Consider the following 25,902-nt stretch of genomic DNA (forward strand, 5'->3'; position numbering starts at 1 on the left):
TTGTGTCCACCTTTTGGCTATTAAGAATAATGTATAAGTTTTTGTGTGGACATACATTTTCTCTTGGGAAAATGTAGAATTGGATATGTATCTAAGAGTGGAACTGCTGGATCATATGCTCCTCATTTAGCATTTTGAGGAACTGCCAAACTATTCTGAAAAGGAGCGGTACCATTTTACATTCCCAGCAGCAATGTACGAGGATTCTAATTTCTCCGCATCTTCACCAACACTTGCTACTGTCTGCTTTTTTTTTTATTATTTATTATTTATTTTATTATTTTTTTTGAGGTACGCGGGCCTCTCACTGCTGTGGCCTCTCCCGTTGCGGAGCACAGGCTCCGGACACGCAGGCTTAGCTGCCATGGCTCATGGGCCCAGCCACTGCGTGGCATGTGGGATCTTCCCAGACCAGGGCACGAACCCATGTCCTCTGCATCGGCAGGTGGACTCTCAACCACTGTGCCACCAGGGAAGCCCCACCCATTTTTAAATTGGGTAGTTTGTATTTTTATTATTGTGTTGAAAGAGTTCTTATATATTCTGGATGCTAGGTCTTTATCAGATATATAATTTGCACATGTTTTCTCTCATTCTGTTTGTGGTCTTTTCACTTTTTGGATAATATTCCTTGAAGCACAAGAGTTTTTAATTTTGCCGAAGTTCAATTTGTCTTTTTTCTTCTTCGGCTGCTCGTGCTTTAGATTTCATATCTAAGAGACCATTGTCTAATCCAAGGTCACAAAGATATATGTCTGTGTTTCTCCTAAGAGCACTGTAGTTTTAGCTCTTATACTTAGGTCTTCGATCCATTTTGAGTTTTTTTTAAAAAATTTATTCATTATTTTTGGCTGCATTGGGTCCTCGTTGCTGCACGCAGGCTTTCTCTAGTTGCGGCGAGTGGGGGCTACTCTTTGTTGCAGTGTGTGTGCTTCTCATTGCAGTGGCCTCTCTTGTTGCAGAGCACAGGCTCTAGGCGCACGTGCCTCAGTAGTTGTGGTGCCTGGGCTTCAGTAGTTGTCGCTTGTGGGCGCTAGAGCACCGGCTCAGTAGTTTTGGCACACGGGCTTAGTTGCTCCACAGCATGTGGGATCTTCCCGGACCAGGGCTCGAACCCATGTCCCCTGCACTGGCAGGCGGATTCCCAACCACTGCGCCACCAGGGAAGTCCCGAGTTCATCTTTTTAAATATTGTGTGAGGTAGAGGTCCAAATTGATCTTTTTGCAGGTGGATATCCAGTTCTTCCAGCACCATTTTTTGAAAAGACTATTCTTTCCCCATTGACTAGTCTTGGGAACCCTTGTTGAAAATCAACTGAATATAAAAATATTGGTTTATTTCTGTACTCTCCATTCTATTCCATTGATTCATATGTCTATCCTCATGCCAGTACCACGGAATACTGATAATGACAGCTTTGTAGTAGGTTTTGAAATCAGGAAGTACACATCTTCCAACTTCGTTCTTTTTCAAGATTGTTTTGGCTCTTCAGGGTCCCTTGCATTTCCATATAAATCATAGGAAAGTTTTCCAATCCATGAACACAGGATGTCTTTACATTTATTTAGTTCCTTAATTTCTTTCAACACTGTTTTGTAGTTTTTTGTTTTTGTTTGTTTTATAAAATAGTGCAGCCACTTTTTAAAAAATATTTATTTATTTATTTGGCTGTGCTAGGTCTTCGTTGCGGCATGCGGGATCTTTAGTTGTGGCATGCGAACTCTTAGTTGCAGCATGTGGGATCTAGTTCCCTGACCAGGGATCGAACCCGGGCCCCCTGGATTGGGAGCATGGAGTCTTAGCCACTGGACCACCAGGGAAGTCCCTGTTGTGTAGTTTTCAGTGTCCAAGTCTTACACTTCTTTGGTTAAATTTATTCCTAAGTATTGCATTCTTTTTGATGCTGTGGTAAATGGACTTTTTTAAAATTTCAGTTTTTGATTGTTCATTGCTAACATATGGATATACAATTGATTTTTGTATTGACCTTGTATCCTGCAACCTTGCTACACTTATTTATTAGCTCTAATTTGTGTGTGTATTCCTTGGGATTTTCTATATACAAGATCATGTCATCTGCAAACAAATAGTTTTACATCTTCCTTTCCAATCTGGATGCCTTTTTTTATCTTACCTAATTGCCCTGCCTAGGACCTCCAGTACAATGTTGAAAAGAAGTGGCAAGTGTCTTGTTCCTGGTCTTAGGGGGAAAGCCTTCCGTCTTATTAAGTATGACATGAGCTATGTAGGTTTTCTGTAGATGCTCTTAATTATGTTGAGAAAGTTCCCTTGGATTCCTAATTTGAGTGTTTTTTTTTCTTTTTTTTAATCACGAAAGGGTATTAGATTTTGTCAAATGCCTTTTTTTTTTTGCTGTACGCGGGCCTCTCACTGTTGTGGCCTCTCCCGTTGCGAAGCACAGGCTCCGGACGCGCAGGCTCAGCGGCCATGGCTCACGGGCCCAGCCGCTCTGCGGCATGTGGTATCTTCCCATACCGGGGCACGAACCCGTGTCCCCTGCATTGGCAGGCGGACTCTCAACCACTGCGCCACCAGGGAAGCCCTGTCAAATGCCTTTTTCCTACATCTATGGGCATAATCATGTGGGTCTTGTCCTTTATTCATGATGTTGTTATTCCACTGATAGATTTTCATATGTTGAACTGATCTTTCCTTCCTAGGATCAATCCCACTTGATCATTGTATGGTCAGGCCATTCAAGATGGCTGTTCTTCTGTTCTCTGTACATGCCAGCTCAACAAGTCCCTGCTTCACTCACATGACTACCCAGTCCTCCTAATTATAGGGCTTAGTTAGTAACTGGTACATGCTTGCCCCCTGCCCCAGTGCTGTGTTCCTGGTAACTGATGAGCCAACCTGATGTCGATTCCCTCTATAAATGGTAGCCTCCTTCTCCTCCAAGCAGTGAAGGTTGCGGTTACGTGCTGCCTACTGTTTGCTGCACGGTGGGGTGTTGCTCCAGGACTTTGCTTCAGATGTGTAAGATCCCCCTGTCCAATAAGCCACCGATGTCTCCGTTGCTGGGCTTTCTTTGGTCTCGAGGCTGGGCAACTACAAGGCTTGCAGGCCTGTGGGGTGCAGCCCAACAGTCATGATGTATAATCCTTTTTATATGTTCCTGGATTCATTTGCTAGCATTTTATTGAAAAATTTTGTACGTCTATGAATAAGCGATATTTTTCTGTAGTTTTCTTGTGTTGTTTTTGTCTGGTTTTGGTATCAGGATGATACTGGACTAACAGAATGAGTTTAGAAGTGTTCCCTCCTCTATCTTTTGTAAGAATTTGTGAGGGACTTTATTATTTTTTTATTTGTTTTTTTAAAAATTTATTTATTTTATTTTTGGCTGCGTTGGGTCTTCATTGCTGCGTGAGGGCTTTCTCTAGTTGCGGTGAGCAGGGTCTACTCTTCGTTGCGGTGCCCGGGCTTCTCATTGGGGTGGCTTCTCTTGTTGCAGAGCACGGGCTCTAGGCATGCAGGCTTCAGTAGTTGTGGTGCACAGGCTTATTTACTCCGCGGTGTGTGGGATTTTCCCAGACCAGGGATCGAACCCATGTCCCCTGCCTTGGCAGGCAGAATCTTAACCACTGCACCACCAGGGAAGTCCCGTGAAGGACTTTAAACACTTGGTAGAATTCACTAGTGAAGGCACCTGGTCCTGTGCTTTGGTTTGTAGGAAGTTTTTGAATTACTAATTCAAATTCTTGTTATATGACTATTCAAATTTTGTGTTTTATCCTTAGTCAGTTTCAGTAGTTTGTCCATTTCATCTAGGTTACTCGATTTGTTTGTGATGGGCTGATTGCCCCCCACAAAGATATCCAAAAACCTGTGAACAGATGATGTTACATGGCAAGGGGCAGTTAGGTTGCAGATGGGATTAAGTGTGCTCATCGCTAACCTTCAGAAAAGGTTATTTTGCATTATCCAGCTGGGCTCCATGTAATCGATGTACGGGGTATTTAAATGTGAAAAAGGGAAGCAGAAGAGTCAGTGTCGGAGTGGTGTGATTCGAGAAAGACTGTTAATTCCTTGATCTTGGGCTTTTGTATCCATGTTCCCTTGGGCCTGGAAGGCTTCTCTCCCATATCATGCAGTGTCAGCCAGGAAGAAAACAGAATGGTGCTGATGCTCTGACATCCATCAGCATCAAGGAAGCCTGGGTGCACTATGTCTCAGCACAGCTTGTACTGTGCATTCTTCATTTCTGGGGACCCTGGAGATGGGGTCCCTGCACATGTAGAAGACCTATGGGACTTCCGTGGGCCAAGATGTTATGTGTGTACGTGTAAATGTGTGTCGGAGGTCTTCCGAGAGATCTGTGTTGCAGATGAATCGTGAGGTCCTGGTGGGGGTAGCTTCCGAGCACTGGTGGGGCCGTGTTCACTGGGGCTCCCCGAGGGCCAGTCGCCGTTCTGAGCAAGTCACACTGATTGTCTTTTTGGATTTAAAAATATCTCCCTTACTTAAAGGATATAGACATCAATACTTCAGCATGTGAGTATTTAACTAAATGGTTACAAAAACATTCAGTGCTATGGAATAGAGTCCACGATGTTAGGCAGTTTGGAACTTTCTGGCATCAAGAAGGAAGCTGTTCTACAAAGATCTCTTGAAGAGTTCTGTCATTTCCAAGCCAAGCAGGAGAAAGATTATAAATTCACACATTTAACGTAAATGTTTTTCTTCAAATAATGTACTTCTTTCTGAAAAATTAAAATAGATCAATTGCAGGTACATCTAACTTGTTCATTCCACTGATGCCTTTTGGAGCAGAATCTGTAAGTATCCTATCCCTGACTGTACACGATTTGATCAACACCAAGGTCATTTAAGTTCAAAAATATATTCTTGGGAGCCAAGACGTAATTTAACTAAAAGTAGTTTGTTCAAAACAACAGTAATTTAGAAACAAATGTTACACTGATTCTTCATAAGGGTCACATTCAACTCAGCAAGCACATTCGAGTGCTCAGTGTGTAGAAAGCCCAGGCTTGGGGCTCCAGGGCAGGAGTAAGATGCTGTGTTTCCTGCCACTAGCTGAGGGAGTCCTGGCAAAAGCATAGATAGAACACAGCAGGTCACACTAAACGCTGGAAGCTCCCTGCAGGAGTTGAGATTCTGACTGTGCCCAGAAAGAAGCAGGGGAACTCCTCAGCGGTCTGCAGGGTGGGAAGGGAGTTACAGGGAGGGATCAGCTTATATAAAAGCCCCATGGAAGGCAGATTCAGGGCACGTTCAAGGAATCACAGACCGAGCTGTGTGTCTGAAGAGCCCAGGGAGGGTGATGGAGGCAGATGAAATAGGAGGGGAGACCAGAAAGAGCAGTAGGAACGTGGAAGGAAACTGGGACTTTACGGGTGGTAAGGAGTCACAGACAGTGTGAGTGGGGGAGAGAGGTGGACAGATCCCAGTTTTCAGAGAACAAGTGATTGGGGTGGGGTGTGTGGGATGGATTGAAAAGAGATCCTCTGCTCAGAGGGAAGGAGACTGGTCACAAGGGACAGGCCAGGCGGGGGCGGACGGGGGTGGGGTGGGGTTGGCCCAGGACAGAGCAATTACCACAGAACTTCCACTGGTCTCTGCCTTTAGATATTTTGAAACAATTTTTTTAGCAAAAGTTTCAGAGCTACGTAATGCTGCAGAAAATTTTTCAAAGTTAAGATTTTGTAGGAAACATTTCTGATCCGATAATGTTTGACGATGTGACTGCAAATCGTCCTGCACTCTGTCTCCATTCCCAGTGGAGCTGGAAGATGGAGAAAGAATCTGAACACCGTACGGCAGTCACAGCGACATGATGGTACCATATCGTCAAACTGACATCACGCTGGGGTCCAGCGGGATTTTGGTCTTTGGGTAGAGAACCAAGCCACCTAACTGCACACAGCACCCACCTGTGCCATGTTTGGAAAGTTTGTGTATTTGGTAACAATTGTCTTCTCCCCGTTGAACTTGTATGCTGTCAATGAAACAACTATTAAGAAAAGGCACTTGATAGACTTCCCTGGTGGCTCAGTGGTTATGAATCCACCTCCAATGCAGGGAACATGGGTTTGAGCCCTGGTCCGGGAAGATCCCACATGCCGCGGAGCAACTAAGCCCATGTGCCACAACTACTGAGCCTGTGCTCTAGAGCCCGTGAGCTACAACTACTGAGCCTGCGTGCTACCACTACTGAAGTGTGTGTGCCTAGAGCTCGTGCTTCACAACAAGAGAAGCCACTGAAATGAGAAGCCCATGCACGGCAGTGAAGAGTAGCCCCCACTCGCTGCAACTAGAGAAAGCCCGCGCACAGCAACAAAGACCCAACGCAGCCAAAAATAAATAAATTAATTAATTTAAAAAAAAAAAAGAAAAGGCACTTGAATTTCTTAACTCATCTCCATCTCTTTTAACACTTACTATTTTCTCAGCAACCTAGGGGACACACTGGACAGAAGAGAATTAAGGCGGGAATATTTTAGATCACACAAAATAATATTTAACAGACAAACTCTAGTAAAATGCAGCCTGAAATGTCTTTACATTCACAGATGCCTAGAATCAGGTGGACTCAGGTTAAGTATCAATACAATCTATTTCATGACTGTAAAATTGTTTCCCCTAATGGCCGTGTGTTAGATCCTGGGTAAGTGTACATGGATCTTTACGACTCTTTCCCTGTTTTCCAGATGGGTGCTGATTAAAATTTTCCATCACAGATAACTTCTAAAGAAGAAAATTATTATAAAATGATATTACCTTGCATACTATATTCATAGTAATTAGGATCTTCTGATTCTTTCTTGACTGACATAACTGTTGCTTTCGGTGAAATGCCTTTGAACGCAATGGAAATTATAAAATTATGTGTTAGGCTAGACTTACGAACAGAGATATGACTGGTTAGTATATCTTCCAGGTTCTGTTTGGATCAACACAGCAACACGGCAATCAGCAAAAGAACTTGTAGCTCATGCAGTAGGAACAAATGGTTTATCCATATAAAAATATAAATATAAAATAATAATAAAACAACATAAAGCAAAGAAGGAAGGGAGGAGAGATGGATGGAAGGAAGGAGGAAAAGAAGGGAAGGAGAAAGAGGTCTAATTCCCAGTTTGGGGAAAGTTTCCCTTTCAAGATGGATGAATATGTACCTGCTTTTATATGCAATATAAGTATTGCAAATATTCTGCTGTAATGGGGCCCAAATTGGCACAGATAATCTTAATTTACTTACTACAACAAAATGAATTTCAAAACCTGGGGAAACTACATTGGTTAAACCAAAAGGCTTTATCAGGGAAAGGTGTAGTGGATGGCAAAAATTAGCCACAAATGTCTTCCATCCCAGTATATACACCTGTTTGCAATGTAACTTTCCCACTCCTATTTTCTAGAAGTGGAAAACTACTCCACCTTTTGAATCTGGGCCTGGCCATGTGACTTGCTTTGGCCAGTGGGATGCAGGGAGAGGCTTGAAAAGTGCTTGTGCATCAGCGTCTGCTGTTTTTGGAACACAGTTGCCATGTGAATGAGCCTGGAGGATGTGAGACCAAGAGGAGAGGTAGGCCCAACCCTGGCAGCTGAGGCCTCGGCCCCAGGAGTGAGGCCAGCCCAGACCAGAAGGACGGCCTGGCCAACACACAGAATTGTAAGAAAGACTAAATTATTGTTTGAAGCCACTAAGTTCTGGGGTGCTCTTTGATACTGCAATAGATAACTGATACTGAAGTATACATAAAATTTAACTGTGAAAGTTAATAGAAGCAAAAACAAAAATGGTGACAAGCTTGGGATTTCACTGTTCAGTGTTAATTTACAAGTTGGGGGAGGAGGTCTTCTGAAAACCTTTAACAGCTCTGTTGGCATAGGGATAGTAAGATTGGGTATTAACGAATGTGACTGTCAAAAAGAAAAATTTGTTAAACTGAGGAACAGAATGGACATGGCTGATGGCCATAGCAGTGAAATGGATACTGCCCTTGAACAAGTTGAGGAAATTGCTCAGAAGTGGGACAGAAAGGTAGTCTGATGGAAAGATTAAAGGAGAGCTCGCAAATGGAGGTCTACTTGTGCATAAAAAAGAAAAAAGCTTTTTACATGTTTGTAAGTGATCTGAAAGAATCTGAAAGAGCTGTTGCCCTTGAAATGGGGATGGAATTTGAGGTGCAGTGAGATTTAAGAGAGATGGAGTTTTGAGAGGGGAGGAGTGAAGAGGAATTTTACTTATTACTACTTATTACACTACTTATTACCACTTCCTACACTGAATTTTTATTTAAAACATGTATAACTTTTGTAATTGATAGTAAAACTTTAAAGTACAAACATTTGATAAATATGTGACAGCTGGGCTGTCAAAGAAAAATTTCTTTTCAATGCGGGCAACTGAAAGCAGGTTTGCCGGTGCAGAATGCAGAATTGCTTCAGCCTTTCCTCAAAATATGAGGGGGGAGGGGGAAATTCAGAAGTTAAAACCATTTAAACGTTCTGTGCAGCAAGTGCTACACAAACATCACAGGAAATAAGGCCAATGGATGGTCAGCTCGCAGAAGCCTGCAGGCACCTGGAAGCAATTTATATCACGAAATCCATGGTAGAAAGTCACATTATTAGGGATTGTTCATAGGGAATCACATCTCCAAAGAGAGACCTCAACAAAAGAGGCCTTTTTTAAGGCTGGCGGGAAACGCTCATCCACCCAATAGCTGGTGAGGACGGAAGGGAAGGCGGTAGGGCCGCGGGTCCTTGAAAGGGCCCCCCGGGGAGAGTCGACAACCCCTCACTCCCACCCCATTTGTTTTCCGGGTTTCTGAGAGGAGACTGTGGCTTGGGGGTTTTAAATTCTCTGTTACCAACAGACATGCAGGCAGAATGTATCTGAGCTTGGAAACGCATCCAAGGCTAAGATTAAAGGGCAAGCGTGTAAGGCGTGTCACGTGTAAGTGGGATGAAGACGCCACAGCTGAATTCTGTTGGCTGAAATATCTGGCTCCTTTTTGTGGACTTGTGTTGGTTTGACCTAGAATAACTACAATGGACAGGCGCTCTTTTGAGGCTGACGTTGAAGGCGGAGCTTCTACCAAGCACATGTTATCTGTGGATAGGAGTGACCCTGGGGTATGACAAGGGTGGATTCAGGCTACTCCTGCCCCAAGGGACTGGGGAGGCAGCTGAGCATAAACCACATCTCCCACCTTCAGCAAAGCTCGTGCTCTGACCTCCATCTCACTGGAGGTAACATCTCTCTTCGCCTCCTCTCTCCATCTTTTCTTAATATTGAATATTTTTCTTTTACATTATCTCAGATTTAACTTTAACTTTACATTTGGAACTGTTTATTTCTTATTTCTATGTTGCTTTTCTAAACATTATTAACTTCTCGTTTTACCCCGTACAGTCAGCTTGTGTTCATCTTTATCTTTTTGAGGTTTGAGTTTCAGTTTTATGTACTTATTTTAGGTTTTCTAACGTTTCTACTTCTAACGCTTTCAATACTTTTCCATCCCTTGATTAAACATTTGAGTTAAAAAATTTTTTTTCTATTTTTAACCTTTAACATTTTTCCTTCTAATGCCTTTTTTTTTTTTTTTGAGGCGTGGAAGAGCAGGGATGGGGGTTAACTACTCTCACCATCAAAGAGGGATTTTTTTCCCAATATACATTGTCATAGTAATGTACGTCTATTGTAGAACATTTAGAAATGACAGAGTGTAAGAAAGCAATAAAATAAGCTATGTCCAAAAATAAAAACACTGCTTTATTCATAAATCAAATTCATATTCCAAATGTGTATTCAAGACTTTTTACTCATTTAGCAGTCAAGTTCTAATTTCCATATAATTAAAATAATAACTTTGTCTACAAATATATCTACTTAATAACATCTTAGTACCTAATATTTATTGAATTAGAAGGCTTTTTTCCCTAGATACTTGAGTAAAATATGATTATTCTGCAAATAAGGCCCCCGTTGAGGTTCATTAGTGACCTATCCCCATTATCTTGTTGATTCTTTGGGATTTTCTACCCAAATATGGACCAATATATCATCTGCAAATTAAAGACAGTTTTCGTTTGTCATTCCCAATCCATATACCTTATATTTCCTTTTCTTGTCTTACTGCATTAGCTAGGACTTTCGGTATGATGTTGAAAGGGAGTGATGAGAGGGGACATCCTTGCTTTGCTCCTGATCTTAGTGGGAAAGATTCCAGTTTCTCAGCATGAAATATGATGTTAGCTGTAGGTTTTTTGTAAATTTTTTTTATCAAGTTGAGGAAATTCCCCTCTATTCCTGGTTTACTGAAAGTCCCATTTTTAAGTAAAACAAAAGAAAGGAGTCAAATAATGACCTGCTGAACACCTGATTCTACAAGCATCAGTGTACATACCAGAATCTTCCATGGGTTCAGTCTTCACACTGATGGGGGCACAGCTAAAAGGAGAAGGGAATGCTGGTCAAGATGGGCAGGGTGAGAACTGCCCAAAGGCATCTGGACACACTGAATCTAATCCCCAGCTCTCCATACCATCATAGGTTCCCCTCCCCCCATCAAACTGAATGCAAAGCTACCTCAACTTTAATGTTGTAACAAATTATTAAGAAAGTTAAAGGTGTCAATGAATATATTCTCATAATCCCAAACATCCTTTTGAATAAAGAATATGTAACAAAATAAGACATTCCATAGCCTAAAAACTAATACATTTGGGTTAGATGGGGACTTAATTTTTTATTTATACCTTACCTTTCACTTGGTGATGTCACTGATCTCTCAGCATCTGTTACCAACCCAGGCCCACCTGTGCATGAGTAAAAAGACACACGCTAGCCTCTGTCTGCACCTTGAAATATGACAACATTCAAAGGCATATAAAGGGAAAGCGAATACAAAGAGAACAGAATTCCTGGCTCTAGGTCATCATGGAATAGCAGCGGAGGAGAGACCAACTCAAAGCAGCCCCCAGGGCCTGGGCCATCTGTGTGGGCACAATGGGGGCCAAGGAGCAGACCTGTGCCGGAGCGACCTCTGGCAGGTTACTAAGCCTCCTCGTGCCTCAGTTTCCTCATCTCAAAATGGTGGTTGGGTGAGGATTAATTAATACATGCAAAGTGCTTAGAACAGTGCCTATCACAAAATAAGTGTCAGCAGCAGCTATTACCGTTATTTCTATAATGACAATACAAGCCACCTGGGACAACAGTTACCTGGTCACCTGCCACCCCTCACCCTCCAGTCCCTCCTTTAATGTGAACTGGGGGACCCCAGGAACTCACAACTGCTCCAGAAATACCTGCTCTGTGAGTAGCCCATGCACAGGAGTGTCTCATTGCCCTCTATACCCCAAGGTAGTCCATGTGGACAGACCCTCCACCCACCCCTGCCACCTGGCTTCTGTACCTATATAGGCTCAGCATAACACCCTCTTTAGACCTGGTCTTTCATGAACACCTATGGCCCAAGGTTTCCAACTATGATCCAGAATAATAATCTGAGAAAATAAGGAAGTGGGCATAGATGGATCTCTAAATGTTCCTGGTAAACTTACTATTTTCTTTTTTGGTCCCTTCATCAGTTAAGGAGCTTATGAGGGGTCCTGGTTTCCCAAACATGGTCTCAAACACCCTGCACATAACTTTCTGCCTGACCACATGGAATGGGCTTCCTGGGGGAACCAAGCTATTGAGATCCTGCTTATCTTGGGGGCCAGCTCCTCCAGGAAGCTCTTCTGACCACACAATTCTAACCCCTTCTGGGGGCTCTCAGGGATTTCCTCCACGGGTCACCCCTGGTTCTCTGAACAGTCTCTTTCCTCCTCACAGAGCATGTATCTCAGAAGCACGGGAACGGTCACACAGCCCAGACCACTCCTGAATCCCACAACGCCTGGCCTGTGGTTGGTGCTCAGAGACCAGGAAGTCACTCCAGCATCCTCACACTCCTGTGCACATGGACAAGGTAGATCTCCTGCCCTCCGAGGGCTGGACGCAGACGCTCGCCGGCATGCGAGCTGACGGGAGGGTGGCGTCCCGGCTCTTAGGCTGGGTATGTGTGTTTCCCTGAGCTGTAGTCCCTGCAAACATCCCCACCACCCCTGGCCCCGGGATCAGAGGTGGCCTCCTCAAGGCAGGAAAGACAAAGCATAAATAAGCTTTAGAATGTGCCAAACTTGCATTTTAATTAAGAAGCAGAACTGGTTTAGCAGTCAAGGGCAGTCACCAAGTATGAGAAGCTGTCACTTACCAAGCTGACTCACGGGACCCAGGAAGGGTCTGCAAGAAAACCAATACTGTTACCTGACATGAACACACAAGACGGACAGATTAAACATCTGAATAACCAATTTCTAAATATAACGGGACAGAATTAACTAACTGAAATTAAGTCAGTGTATCAGCTGTTAGGAGGGGGTAGAGCCTATCACCTGTTGATAAGGAATGAAATCCCCGCTTTGTTCTCCAAAATCCACTTCAGGGTTGCAAGGTCATAGTTCTCAGGGTGTTGAAAGGGGACCCCTTCTGGGAGCCCCTGCACCACTACGGCTGCCTGGTCCCTCAGCATCTTCTCGTAAGGAACAGGCACCATCGCTGTCGTCCCCAAGGCTTTGCCTAGAAGAAGCAGCAGGATGTCTTTAAATAATATGAGCATAAATCCCTGATAGTCAGTTTCACTTAGTGTCATAAACACAGGTGGTGATATTTGGTTCTGAAATTTATTAAAAGCTTAAAGTGTCCTATGCCTCTATATCTCAAGTTAATAAAATTTCCGACCAAAAGGCCAAAAGAAAAAGTATAAAATGTTTTCCTTTAAATCTTCACATAAGAGAATATAATAGGTTGCATAATCTATAAAAATACTGAATCACAGGGGCTTCCCTGGTGGCGCAGTGGTTAAGAATCCGCCTGCCAATGCAGGGACATGGGTTTGAGCCCTGGTCCGGGAAGATCCCACATGCCGCGGAGCAACTAAGCCCGTGAGCCACAACTACTGAGCCCGTGTGCCACAACTACTGAAGCCCGCGTGCCTAGAGCCCGTGCTCCGCAACAAGAGAAGCCACCACAATAAGAAGCCCGTGCACCGCAACTAAGAGTAGCCCCCGCTCGCCGTAACTAGAGAAAGCCAGCGCGCAGCAATGAGGACCCAACGCAGCCAAAAATAAATAAATAAAATAAATAAATTTATCTAAAAAAATATTGAATTACTATGTTGTACACCTGAAACTAATATAATATTGTAAGTCAACTATATTTCAATAAGTAAATTAATTAACTAAAAATAATCTATTTCCAAAAGAAAGAAAATAATAGGTCTTTTTCTCCATTCTCTTGGAGGTTGCACAATTCAGGGTGCTCACCCTGGTGCACCCAGGGCTGCAGGGAACAGCCTGAGGTTACTCAGGCTGCAGCCAAAGAGGATGAGAGCCCTGCCCAAAGCTTAGCTGTCCCTGTGTCACACTGTACAGATTGGGCCAACTTGCCTGTAGAAAGCTGAGTCCACCTGGGGATATGTCGGTGTCTCTGCACTGGCTGACCAGCCCCGAGGTGCTGGAGCTCCATTTCTCATATGGAAGTGTAGCCTGAGACCCTAAGATCCCTTATGCTGGAGGAGTCCCCCAAATCCAAATGGTCACAGGGACCTGCAGGTCACATAGATGTTTGCAGCTGTCTAGGAATGATGATCCAGGCCCTAAGATGCTAAGGTGCTTCTATCACAAGTACAACACCTGCAGACTTCCTTGTTATCTAGCTTTTTAAAGCACTGTGTAGGTATTAAAAAAAAAAAATCCCTGTCTCCATGCCTGTGGGAAGATGTGGGTAGGTGGGGAGACCAATGAGGATGAGGCTGGTGCGTGAACCAACCATGAACATCTAATAACTGCATGGCCATGGGGAGAGGGCTCTGCAAAGACTGAAGGCTGATGAATTCAGAGGTTCCAATGGACCAGAAGAGACCAAGTGGTCTTCCGTAAGAAGACTTGATCTGGTACTTTACTGGCTCTTCCCTTGATGTGAATGTGGATTTTTCCAATGTTAGAGACGGTCTAAATAGTCACGCTGATAAAATGATTTCTAATACCATCTTCTGTAGTGAACTATTCAGAGAATTAATGCTTAAAGTGAGCTTTACCGTAACAAAAGCAGAAATATTCCTCGACGGCTTTTCTGAGTATTTCCGTTTCTCCTGAATCAATCTGCATCCCGTTGGCAGGGCCTGGGGGTTTCACCTCCTGCAGCCCTTCGGCAATGCCTGTAAACGAGTGATCAGTACAAAGTCAGTATCCAAGTATCTGTACTGTGCGTTTCCTTAACGTCCATGCTTCTGGTACTGAAAGGAAAAAGGAATAGACATAAAACAAGATCTTTTTTTTTTTTTTAAATAAATTTATTTATTTATTTTTGGCTGCGTTGGGTCTTTGTTGCTGCGCGCGGGCTTTCTCTAGTTGCAGCGAGCAGGGGCTACTATTCGTTGCAGTGCGTGGGCTTCTCACTGTGGTGGCTTCTCTTGTTGCGGAGCACAGGCTCTAGGCGCGTGGGCTCAGTAGTTGTGGCGTGCAGACTCAGTAGTTGTGGCTCACGGGCTCCAGAGCGCAGGCTCAGCGGCCGTGGCGCACAGGCCCAGCTGCTCTGGGACATGTGGGATCTTCCTGGACCAGGGCTTGAACCCGTGTCCCCTGCATTGGCAGGCGGATTCTTAACCACTGCGCTACCAGGGAAGTCCAAAACAAGACCTTTTAATTAAAAAAAAAAAAAACACAACAAAGAACAGGCTATTTCTGATGAACAGGATAAAATAACATAGTGATCACCTCTGAAATGAATCTACTGATAAACAATAAATAATTCAACATATAAGGAAATATCAGTAGTTCAGAGGAAATGGTAACAGAAAATTGTTTGCTGGGAATTCCCTGCCGGTCCAGTGGTTAGGACTCTGCGCTTCCACTGCAGAGGACTCGGGTTCCATCCCTGGTTGGGGAACTAAAATCCCACAGGCCAAGTAGGGAAGCCAAAAAAAAAAAAAAAGAAAAGAAAGAAAATTATTTGCTATCCAGTCTGCAAGTGACAGTCACTGTGTAGGAAGACCCTCAGCACTGGGCAGGTTCGGGACCAGCCCCCCAGTCAGCTGCTACTGCAAAAGTTTTGAAACTGTTTTCATCAGGGTTAGTCAGGACACAGAAACCACACATTAATTTGAACAGGGAAAGTTTAATAAAAGAATCATTAGTGGGACTTCTCTGGTGGTCCCAATGTGAGGGGCCCGGGTTCGATCCCTGGTGAGGGACCTAGATCCCACGAGCCATAACTAAGAGCCTGCATGCTACAACTAAGACTTGGTGTAGCCGAAAAAAAAACCAAAACAGAATCGTAGTAACAAGGATGAACTGCTAAGGGGTAATGAGAACTCTAAACAACACACAAGTAACAGGCAGCAGGAGCATCGACCACCACAAGGGCTGAGGGAGAAACTAATCCTGGAAGAGAGTCCCCCCGAGGCTGAGGTCCAGGCCTCTCTGGGGAGGAGGCAGAGTCTGCAGGGGTGCCATAAACTGGGGCTGGCAAGCAGGGACCCGTCCTCTAGAGGTGCTAGTGGAAACCACTGGCAAGTGGCCCCTGGGGTGCCGCCAGATTCGCTGTTGCAGGGAAGCTGTTCCCTGGGGCGGTGGCAGAACTCTGGAAACCACCCGTGGGGTGATGCCAGCAGAACTTTCTAGGAGGCCCCTCTCTCAGGCACTGGTGGAACTAACTCCCTGGGAAACTGCCGGTGGGTGTGGTGCCCCTGAGATTTCTCTGGGAAGCTTCCTTCTGGAACTTTCTGGGACTTCTGTGTGACTTGCTGGGCAGCTGGCCGGGATGCAGGGGAGCCAACTGGATGCTGTGTGCGGCAGGGGTGCCCCTGGGAATCCCAAGTGCAATTGGTCACCGTGTGCTACAGGTACAAGCAGGTGTGAGCCCACTGGAAACGGGAAGAGAAGTGTCTTCCTCCTCCAGGGACCTCCTGAAAAAGCCTCCAAGGTAGGTCCTAGGCCAGCTGCCAAGGGAGAAATGTTTACAGGGTCCAGTTCCAGTATCACAAGGCAGGACAAAGAAGGGTGGACTTGGAGTAGAGAGGCAGTAACTTGAAAACCGTCAAAGTGATTTCTTGGGCCAGAGAGGCTTGTACCATGGAGTTACGTTCTAGGGTCAAATGTAGGGCAAAAATCGTGCACAGAGAATTATACTTGAAAACCTTCAGACATCCAGGAAGTACAGGATATATATAGTTCTGTGTAAACAATTCTGCAAAGCAATTCCTAGGCATGTTCACATATCAGAACCAATTAGGCTAAAAGAAGGAAGCAGGTGAAAACCTATGTGTGTTTGGTCATTCAAACAATTTTGGCCCACAGGTAAAATAAGAGGTAAGGAGAATAATTGACAGTACTGCCTGCAGGTTTAGTCCAGGGGTCAGTGAACTACAGCCTGGGGCCACATCCTGCCCGCGGCCTGTGTTTTGTATGACCTGTGAGCTAAGAATGGTTTTTCATATTTTGAAATGGTTAAATAAGTTCAAAAGGACTTACTTCATGACCTGAGAAAATAACACGAAATTCACATTTCAGTGCTGTAAATAAAGTTTTATTGACCAGGTGCATTCATCGCCATATCACCTGCTTCTACTTTCGTGCTACAAAAGCAAGGTGAGTGGCTGCAGCAGAGGCTGTAATGACCCAGAGACTAAAACAGTTACTATCACTCCCGTTATAGAGAAAGCTCACCAGTCCCTGGTTTACTTTATATTGCTTTAATATTAAGCACCTATAACCCTAACCCAGGTTGATTCTAAATTCCTTCTGTTTTGAGGATTAAATTTGTGAATGTTTATACAGCAGGGAGTTGGTTCCTAACTTCAGAAGGCAGGTAAATGTGTTTTTGATGCAATTCCATGGTAATTTTTCCTAACTTTCAAGACAACTTCTAGAGAAATAACCATCACACGTTCAAGGATGACACCCAGTATTACTGTTCCAGCGATGGCAGAGAAGTGTGTATTTGCCAGGAACAATGAATGATAAGCTCTGGACAAAATGAGAAGATAACTACTTGAAAGCACTGAAGAACAACCAGGAACAGGCGAAAGCAGGAAGGAATGCTATCCTCGAAAGAAGGGAAGCACACATATGGGATGAGATGCACATTGACCTGGCTTTTCCCCCATGGGAACTCCTGACTTCCTGTGGGACTCAGGGAGAAATAGAGCTTAACTGAAAAGCAGCCGTCTTAGTGAAACGAGGAAATCTATGTCACATATCAGGACTGCCATTGTGGTTAAACACTGAAAGGGAAATTCTGGAGAAAATGAGTCACAGAGGTAGGAGACCCAGTATCATCATAGCATCTTCCCTCAAATGCTTGCTTCGTCTCCAAACTGTGCAAGCACAGGGTGAGGCTTTAAGGAAAAGCAACATGTGGAAGGTAAACTGCTGAGAAGAGATTTAAACAGCTGTGTGGTGCCAGAAAGACAGGGGTTGGTATTCAAGATCCACCAAGCTCGAGAAGCTTGTTTAACACCTTGTGAAACTAAGGGGCACATCTTAGGAGGAGGGGCCGCCTTCTGAGACCAAGAGGGATGCTCTAGGGCCAAGGGCAACTCTCATCCGCATGGGGACAGGGTGACCTGCCAGTAACTTAACTGCCTGCCAGACAAAATGCAATTTAACTTAGCAGGTTTTTACAACATATCATGCATAATACCCAGTATAAAATGAAAGATTAGTAGGAATGTGAAGAAGCAGGAAAATGTGACCCATGACCAAGACAGAAGAAAAAATCTATAGACGCAGAACCAGAAATGACCCAGATGTTGAAATTACCAGATAAGGACTAAAACAACTGCTATAAACACATGAAAGACTTTTTATAGGGGTGGTGAACACAACAAATTAATATAAGGGAAATTGCAACAGAGAAATGAAAATGTTAACCACAGAAGGAAGAAAGAAAATGCAATTTTAAAAATGGAAAATAATCAGAAATGAAAATTTCACCAGATGGACTTAACAGCACCCTGGATGCGGCTGAAGGAAGAATCAGTGCCCTCAAAGAAATGCCAATAGAAACTATCCAATCTGAAACTTGAATACAAAAAGAAAAAGTGGGGGGGAAAGGAACAGAGCCTTAATGACTTGTGAGACAATAAATAGCAAATTTCTGGACTTCCCTGGTGATGCAGTGGTTAAGAATCCACCTGCCAGACTTCCCTGGTGGCACAGTGGTTAAGAATCCGCCTGCCAATGCAGGGGACACGGGTTAAAACCCTGGTCCTGGAAGATCCCACGTGCCGCGGAGCAACTAAGCCCGTGCGCCACAACTACTGAGCCTGCGCTCTAGAGCCCATGAGCTACAACCACTGAAACCCGCGCACCCTAGAGCCCACGTGCTGCAACTACTGAAGCCTGCGCGCCTAGAGCCTGTGCTCCACGGCAAGAGAAGCCACCGCACCGCAACTAGAGAAAGCCCGCGTGCAGCAACGAAGACCCAATGCAGCCAAAGCTAATTAAAAAAATAAAAAAACATTAAATAGCAAATTTCCTTCTCTGTGTAAATTAAGAAGAGAATCAGAATAAATATTTGAAGAGATATGAATGGCCAAAAATGTCCAACATTGATGAAGACATCAACATGCAGATTCAGTAAGCTCCACAGACCAAGTAGGGTAAAAACAAAGAAGGCTATAAATAGGCATTTCATGGCCAAACTGCTGAAAACCAAAGATGAGACAGAGCTAGGGAAAAAGGTACATTACCTTCAGGGGAACAAAAATAAGAATTCGAACCTGACTTTGTTACTATCTAAAACAGTGGCAACCAGGAGGAAATGGAATGAAACTTTGAAAGGGCTGGAGGAAGAGAATTCCCTGGCGGTCCAGTGGTTGGGACTCCATGCTTGCACTGCTTAAGGCGCAGGTTCAATCCCTAGTCGGGGAACTAAGATCCCGCAAGCCACGCGATGCGGCCAAAAGAGAAGAAAAAGGGCTGGAGGAAAAAAACTGTCAAGCCAGATTCTATATCGAGTAAAAGCAGTCTTCAAAAAACAAAAAGGACCTACTGTATGGCACAGGGGACTATATTCAATATCTTGTAATAACCCATAATGGAAAAGAATCTCAAAAAGAATATATAAATATATAACTGAATCATTTTGCCGTACACCTGAAACTAACATAATGTTGTAAATCAACTATACTTCAAAAAAAAAAAATCTTCAGAAACGAAAGCAAGGAGAATGATGTTGGCAAGATGGCAGACTAGGAAGCAATGGGCCTTCCTTCCTCCACAGATACACCAAATTCACAATATACGGACCAGAACACCTCTGTGAGAACTCTGCAGACCAGCCACTGGAAAACCAAGAAGAGATGTTAGCACAGGGGTAGGAAGGTTTGCAGCATTTGCTGTGCCTATTCATGCTTCTCCCTCCATGTGGCATAGTGCAGAGCAGCTGCGAAGGAACCCCCAGACTGGGGCTCCTCCCTTGACGTGGAGACAAGAGTGGACTGTGTGTCCAACATTCTGGCTTGTCTGGGGGTTACTGGAGGAACTGATTTATATCTTGCCTGACTCAGAGCACTGACTTAACTCAGAGCTGCAGTTCTGTGGGAGACACCAGGGGGCGAAAGAGATTCAAAAAGGTTTGAGAGGTTCTAGAACAGCCAGCAGGGCTGCTGGGTGGTCTTCCCCCGCACGGAGCCAGTAAGCAAAGCCTGGGAGAGGTGGTTGTCTTTTCAAATGCCCAGGGGGAAAAAATCCCAGGGTGGGGGGGGAAATTACAAGGCATACAGAGAAGCAGGGAAACAAGGCCCACTCAAAGGAACAAAATAAAACTCCAGACACCAATTCTAAAGAAATGTAGATCTACGAACTACCTGAGAAAGAATTTAAAATAAAGATGCTCAATGCACTAAGAGAGAGTATAGAAAGACAACTAAATGATACATGGACAAAAGGAGGGTACTGACAAAGAGGAGCTATAAAAATACCAAACGGCCCTCTGGGGCTGAAAAATCCGGTAACTGAACTGAAAAATTCATTAGAGGTGTTTGCAGGCAGACTGAGTCCTGTTCCATGCTATAACATGGATGAAACCTCAGGATGTCATGCCCAAAGTAAAATAATCCAGGCGTTAGTAGTGTAAGTACTCTGTGATTCCACTTAGACGAGGTATGTGAAATAGTCACACTCATAGAAACAAAGGAGAACGGTGGTTATCAGGGGCCAAGGTAGTGGGGGAAAGGGAATTGTTTATTTAGTGGATATAGAGCTTCAGATTTGCAAGATGAAAGAGTTCTGGAGATCTGTTTCACAACAATGTGAATATACTCAACACTACTGAACTACCATACCCATAAATGTGGTTTAATGGTAAATTTTATGGGTTTTTTTTAAACCACACACACACACACACACACACACACACACAAATGAAGGCAAGGTAAATACATTTTCTGATAAACAAAATCAGAGAGGGTTTCTTACTATTAGACCCACACTAAAGGAAATGCTAAAGAAAGTTCTTCAGGCTGAAGGGAAATAATTCCAGATGGAAATCCAGAGCTACAAGAAGGAAAAAAGGGTATTAGAAAGGGTACATATGTAGGTAAATATAAAAGATTATTTAAAAAAATTTTGGAAAGTGATTGCTTAAAACAAACATCATAAGGCATTGCAGGATTTATAACATATTAGGGTTAGACAGAAGTAAACAGAATTATACTGTTTAAGGTTCTTACATTGTAGGTGTAGTAGAAAAATCGTAATTTTAGGTTCACTGTGACAAGTTAGGAGGGCATATTATAATCCCAAGAATAACCAAAAAAAAAAAAAACCTAAAAGAGCTAAAGTGTCAATAGAGGAGATAAAATATAATACAAAAAAATTCTCGATCTAAAATAACACAGGGAGTTTCCCTGGTGGCATAGTGGTTAAGAATCTGCCTGCCAGTGCAGGGTACATGGGTTCGATCCCTGGTCCGGGAAGATCCCACATGCCGCAGAGTAACTAAGCCCATGTGCCACAACTACTGAGCCTGTGCTCTAGAGCCCACAAGCCACAGCTACTGAGTCCGCATGCCACAACTACTGAAGCCCATGTGCCTAGAGCCCGTGCTCCGCAACAAAAGAAGCCACCAGAATGAGAGGCCCGTGTACCACGATGAAGAGTAGCCCCCGCTGGCCACAACTAGAGAAAGCAGGCGTGCAGCAATGAGGACTCAATGCAGCCAAAATAAATAAATAAATAAATAAAATAAATTTATTAAAAAAATAAATAAGAAATAAAATAACGCAGGAAAGTAGTCTCAGAGGAACAAAGAACATATGAGATGAACCGAAAAGAAACAGCAACATAGAAGCCTTAAACTAAACCATATAAATAATAACATGAAATGTAAATGGATGAAACAAACCAAGTAAGAGTCAGATTTTCAGACTGGTTTTTACAAAAAAGACCTAACTGCATGTTTACAAGAGACATAGTTTAAATATAAAGTACAGAGAGCTGAAAGTAAATGAATAGAAAAGGCTGTGCTATGCAAATATTAGTCATAAGAAAGCTGGTGAGGCTATATTAATACAAGACAAAGGAGACTTCAAGATCAGGAGGATAAAGGAAAGCAAGAGGAATATTTTGTGAGGAAAGCAAGGGTCAATGCAGCAGGAAAACATTACAATCCTAAATTTATGTCTAATAACGTTCATATTCATATCTTCAACATGTGTGAAGCAAAATGTACTAACCAAAAGGAGGAACAGATATGCAATATAGTTGGCTATTTTAACAATCCTCTATCAATGATGGATAAAATAATAGGTGAAAATTGGAAATGATACAGATGAACTGAATAACATTTAACAACTTGACCTGATTGGTCTGTTAACTGCAGAATCTAAATTCTTTTCAAGGGTACATGGACTAGTCACCAACATAAATGATGTGCTAAGTGATAAATTAGGTCTTGATAAACTCAAAAGGATTAAAATCATACAGAGTATGTTTTTGGACCACAATGGGATTTAACTAGAAATCAATAATCCCCAAATTTCCAAATATTAGGAAATTAAGCAACATGCTTCTCAGCAACCATGGGTCAAAAAGAAATTACTAGGGTTCTTAGAAAATACTTTGAACAAAATCATAATAAAACACAACATATCAAAGTCTGAGGATTACAGCTAAAGCAGAACCTAAAGGAAAAATTATAACTTTAAATATTTTTTAAAAAACTCAATGACCTAAGCTACCAAATCAAGAAGCTAGTAAAGAAAAGCAATTAAATTCAATTAAATAAGGAAATAATAAAGAGCAGAAATAAATGACAAAGAAAACAAAGAAACAATAGACAAAATCACAAAGCCAAAAGTTGCCTCATTGGAAATTTAATTAAAAGAGATGAATGCCTTACAAGATTTATCAAGGAAAACAGAGAGAAAACACATTCAGAGAAATATGAATAACTTTATATATGAAAAATTAGCATGCACTGTGAAAATTTTTTAAAAATCTGATTCAATTTCAACGATTAGAAATCCAGTTGGCAGTTGACATTGATCTGAGCATACCCTTCTTGTTCATCAATTACATACTCACCATCTTATTTAAAGATTGCTTCAGTTTTTTAATCTTCTTGATAGTAGAGACCCTAAGTTTGGTCTTAAAAGTCAATCTGAATCAATCATCCTCTCTCCTGTATATATATATATGTATGATCTTTCATAGATATACGTTTGTTTTGTAGTAAAATGGTATACACTTGGCCCTTGAACAACATGAGGGTTAGGGGTACTGGTGAAAATCTGTGTACAATTTAGTGTCGGCCTTCAGTATCCACGTTTCCTCCGTATCCACGGTTCCTCATTTGTGGATTCAACTAACCACAGATGTTGTAGTACTGTAGTATTTACTATTGAAAAAATTCCAAATATATATGGACCTGTGCAATTCAAACCCATGTTGTTCAAGGGTCAGCTGTATACATATATAGAGAGGATATATATAGAGTGCCAGACAATTTAAAACTCTGAGAGGACTTCCTATGCAGAAAACTCTATGACATAATTCAGAGCAGGTATATGTCCTTTGCCAACCCTTGGAGACATCTATATATCTATACCCATATCCCCCTACACACACACACACACACACACACACACACACACACACACACACACACAAAAGATAAACTTTTTTTTTTTTTCCTTTCTTGGTTCCAGGGAATACAAAATTGCTAATTCAATACCTGGCAGATGACCTACAGTGGTAGAGATAATCATTATACAGCATGTAGGTTTTAACACACTAGACTAGTTTAGCTCACAGATGACCACATATGCTCACTAATGCTCCTTGTAACACATATTGGCACATTGAAGGCTCCGAAAGTCCCACATTAAAAAAAAAAAAAAAAGACAAAGGAGTATAATGGCTATTAGCTGAAAGAAAAACCGAATAGGCCTTGAAGGAGTTTCTCCCTTTCCTTTGGGAAGGAGTAAAATAAGAGTATTTTTGTTCCATTTGGTTTTATTTTAGGAATGAAAGACAGTTTCCTCTATGTTCTTCAAATGTATTCTACAAAACCAGGGCCCTGCTGAGGATACAGTGTAAAATACATTGACCATGTTTCTTGGACTCAGTGTTTTGCTAAGTCAAAGGGATGTGTCAGAACCATTTTTAGGATAATGCTTATGACATCTTAGAAGAAAATAATACATAAGTCTTGCCTGCCAAAATTCTAAGATTTATGAATACAAAGGATAAAATTGTTAACACCTACAGTATTTTGCAAAATCCTTCTGCAAATCCGTTCTGGCATTGATAAAAGCACGTCCTTTCTCTGTTCCAACGACAAACACGTCTGTTTCATACATTGCAATGCAGGCCACTTCTGCCTTGGACTTGGCCAGTTCTTTACACTGAAATGGAAAAAAAAGAATAAAATGTTATCTGCAAGGGCAGATCTGGATTTTTGTGGGGCCTGTGAGGTCTGCCTTAAGAAAAAAAGTACAAAATTAGGTACAAAACAAATATTTCTTTAGAATGAGAAAAACCACCAAGAAAAAACAAAACAAAACAAATTTTATCAAGCAAATACCATTAACATCATAAAACCGCGAGAAGAATATTTTTATTCAGCACCTGTGATGATGTTTGTAATTTATAATAAGAAATGTATATATTTGGTTATCTTCCACTGTTTCTGGCACAAAGCTCCTAAAACCCTTGGAATTTTCTAAGAGCGAGATAAAGGTGTCTTTTGCTTTGTTAATGAGGTGACTTTGGGACCAGCCTAAGGATGGGGGCTGGCTGCTGGGAAAACCAACCAGGTGATTAGAAGGTGGGAACTTTCAGTCCCACCCCCCCTGACCTCTGGGGAGGGGAGACGGACTGTAGATTGAATCAATGGCCAGTGGTTTAATCCATCATCCCTAGGTAATGAAGGAAAAGACAAAAGGATTGATGAACAAGTGGAGATTTAGGGAGAGTGGTGCACCTGGAGAGGGCATGGAAGCTCTGTTCCCCTTTCCCCACACCTTGCCTTGTGCATCTCTCCCATCTTTCTGTCCTTGAGTTATATAGATCCTTTTATAACAGTCTAGTAAATCAAATGCTTCTCTGAGTTCTGTGAGCAGCTCTAGCAAATTAATCGAACCCGAGGAGGGGCATGTGGGACCCTCCAATCTATAGCGGGTTGGTCAGAAGCACAGGTGACGATGCGGACTTGACAATGGCATCTGAAGTTGGGGGAGGGGTAGGGAAGACAGTCTTGTAGGACTGAGCCCTTAACCTGTGGAATCTGACGCTCCCTCTAGGTAAATAGTGTCAGGAGTGAGGTGAATGGTAGGACACCCAGCTGGTGTCTAAGAATTGCTTGTTAGTGGGGGGAAAACACCCATGTTGGAACTGAGTGCAGAATCTTGACCGCCTGACACCTGACACGCCTGTCTCATGTGCCTTTTTTCCCTACATCTTTGGCTGCAGACTCTTTGCCTCTTCCTGTGACAAAAATTTCATAATATCATTTTCTATGGAGAGAATAGAGATAATTTAATGTTTCCTCCAACGTGATTGATTACCTTTTTATTATTGATGATAAGGATGAATGAAACATGAAAATTCATACCACAGACACATTTGCTGTTCTTCGTGGTGCTACAGACAAGAGTTCTGATAAATTCTACTTTATGTAGTTCCTTTCAACAATTTAAAAGAATGTTTGGTGTATTTATAACTGAATACGCTATGTTACTGAGTATCTTCCTGACCAGAGGGAACTTCCGTTTTGACAACGCATCGATGAAAAACAAATCCTCTGTTGACAATTACACCCATTTAATGACTGGGAGAATTTTCCACAGACTAGCTGCTGGCTCTGTACATTTAAAACCTTGTTTCTCCTCTACTACCCACATACTTTTGGAGTTGGGAACATGTTCACACCACAATATGACCTCGGGTCTTGTCCCTTGATGTCGAGTTACCGGAAAAGTTGACAGTCAACCATCGGATTATTCCTGGAAACCATTCCTATACCAGGACATCTAGCAATAATTTACCCAGACACAGAAATAACATCAAGCCACGTAATACTTACCACTAAACTAAAACTAAATGTAATCTCCAACCCAGCTTCCCCTTCTTGAGACTCCCAAAATGCCCATCTCCACTCAAACATCACCTGACACAGTGGCTTATGGGGGGCAGAATAATGGCCCCTAAAGATGTCTACGTCCTAATCCCCAGAGCCTGTTATTTTACCTTACAGGCAAAAGGGACTTTGCAGATGTGATTACAGTTAGGATCTTGAGATGAGATCGTCTTTTTTTTTTTAATTAAAGGTTTTCAAATTTTAATTAAAT

General features: G+C 42.6%; 1 protein-coding gene across 1 annotated transcript in view; it reads right to left on the minus strand.

Moving 5' to 3' along the window:
• LOC309972617 (general transcription factor II-I repeat domain-containing protein 2) overlaps window positions 1–25,902 on the minus strand; it is a 53,870-nt gene that overhangs the window by 14,204 nt on the left and 13,764 nt on the right. Inside the window, exons 3-9 of the mRNA XM_082856395.1 lie at window positions 23,820–23,958; window positions 14,143–14,262; window positions 12,440–12,623; window positions 12,259–12,287; window positions 10,762–10,816; window positions 10,405–10,448; window positions 6,767–6,844 (exon numbers count right to left, since the gene is read on the minus strand). Coding sequence (XP_082712521.1) covers window positions 6,767–6,844; window positions 10,405–10,448; window positions 10,762–10,816; window positions 12,259–12,287; window positions 12,440–12,623; window positions 14,143–14,262; window positions 23,820–23,958 — 649 coding nt within the window. The remainder of the gene's footprint in view (window positions 1–6,766; window positions 6,845–10,404; window positions 10,449–10,761; window positions 10,817–12,258; window positions 12,288–12,439; window positions 12,624–14,142; window positions 14,263–23,819; window positions 23,959–25,902) is intronic.

This window comes from Leucopleurus acutus (genome assembly GCF_964270905.1).
Source record: "Leucopleurus acutus genome assembly, chromosome: 16".
Taxonomy (NCBI): domain Eukaryota; kingdom Metazoa; phylum Chordata; class Mammalia; order Artiodactyla; family Delphinidae; genus Leucopleurus; species Leucopleurus acutus.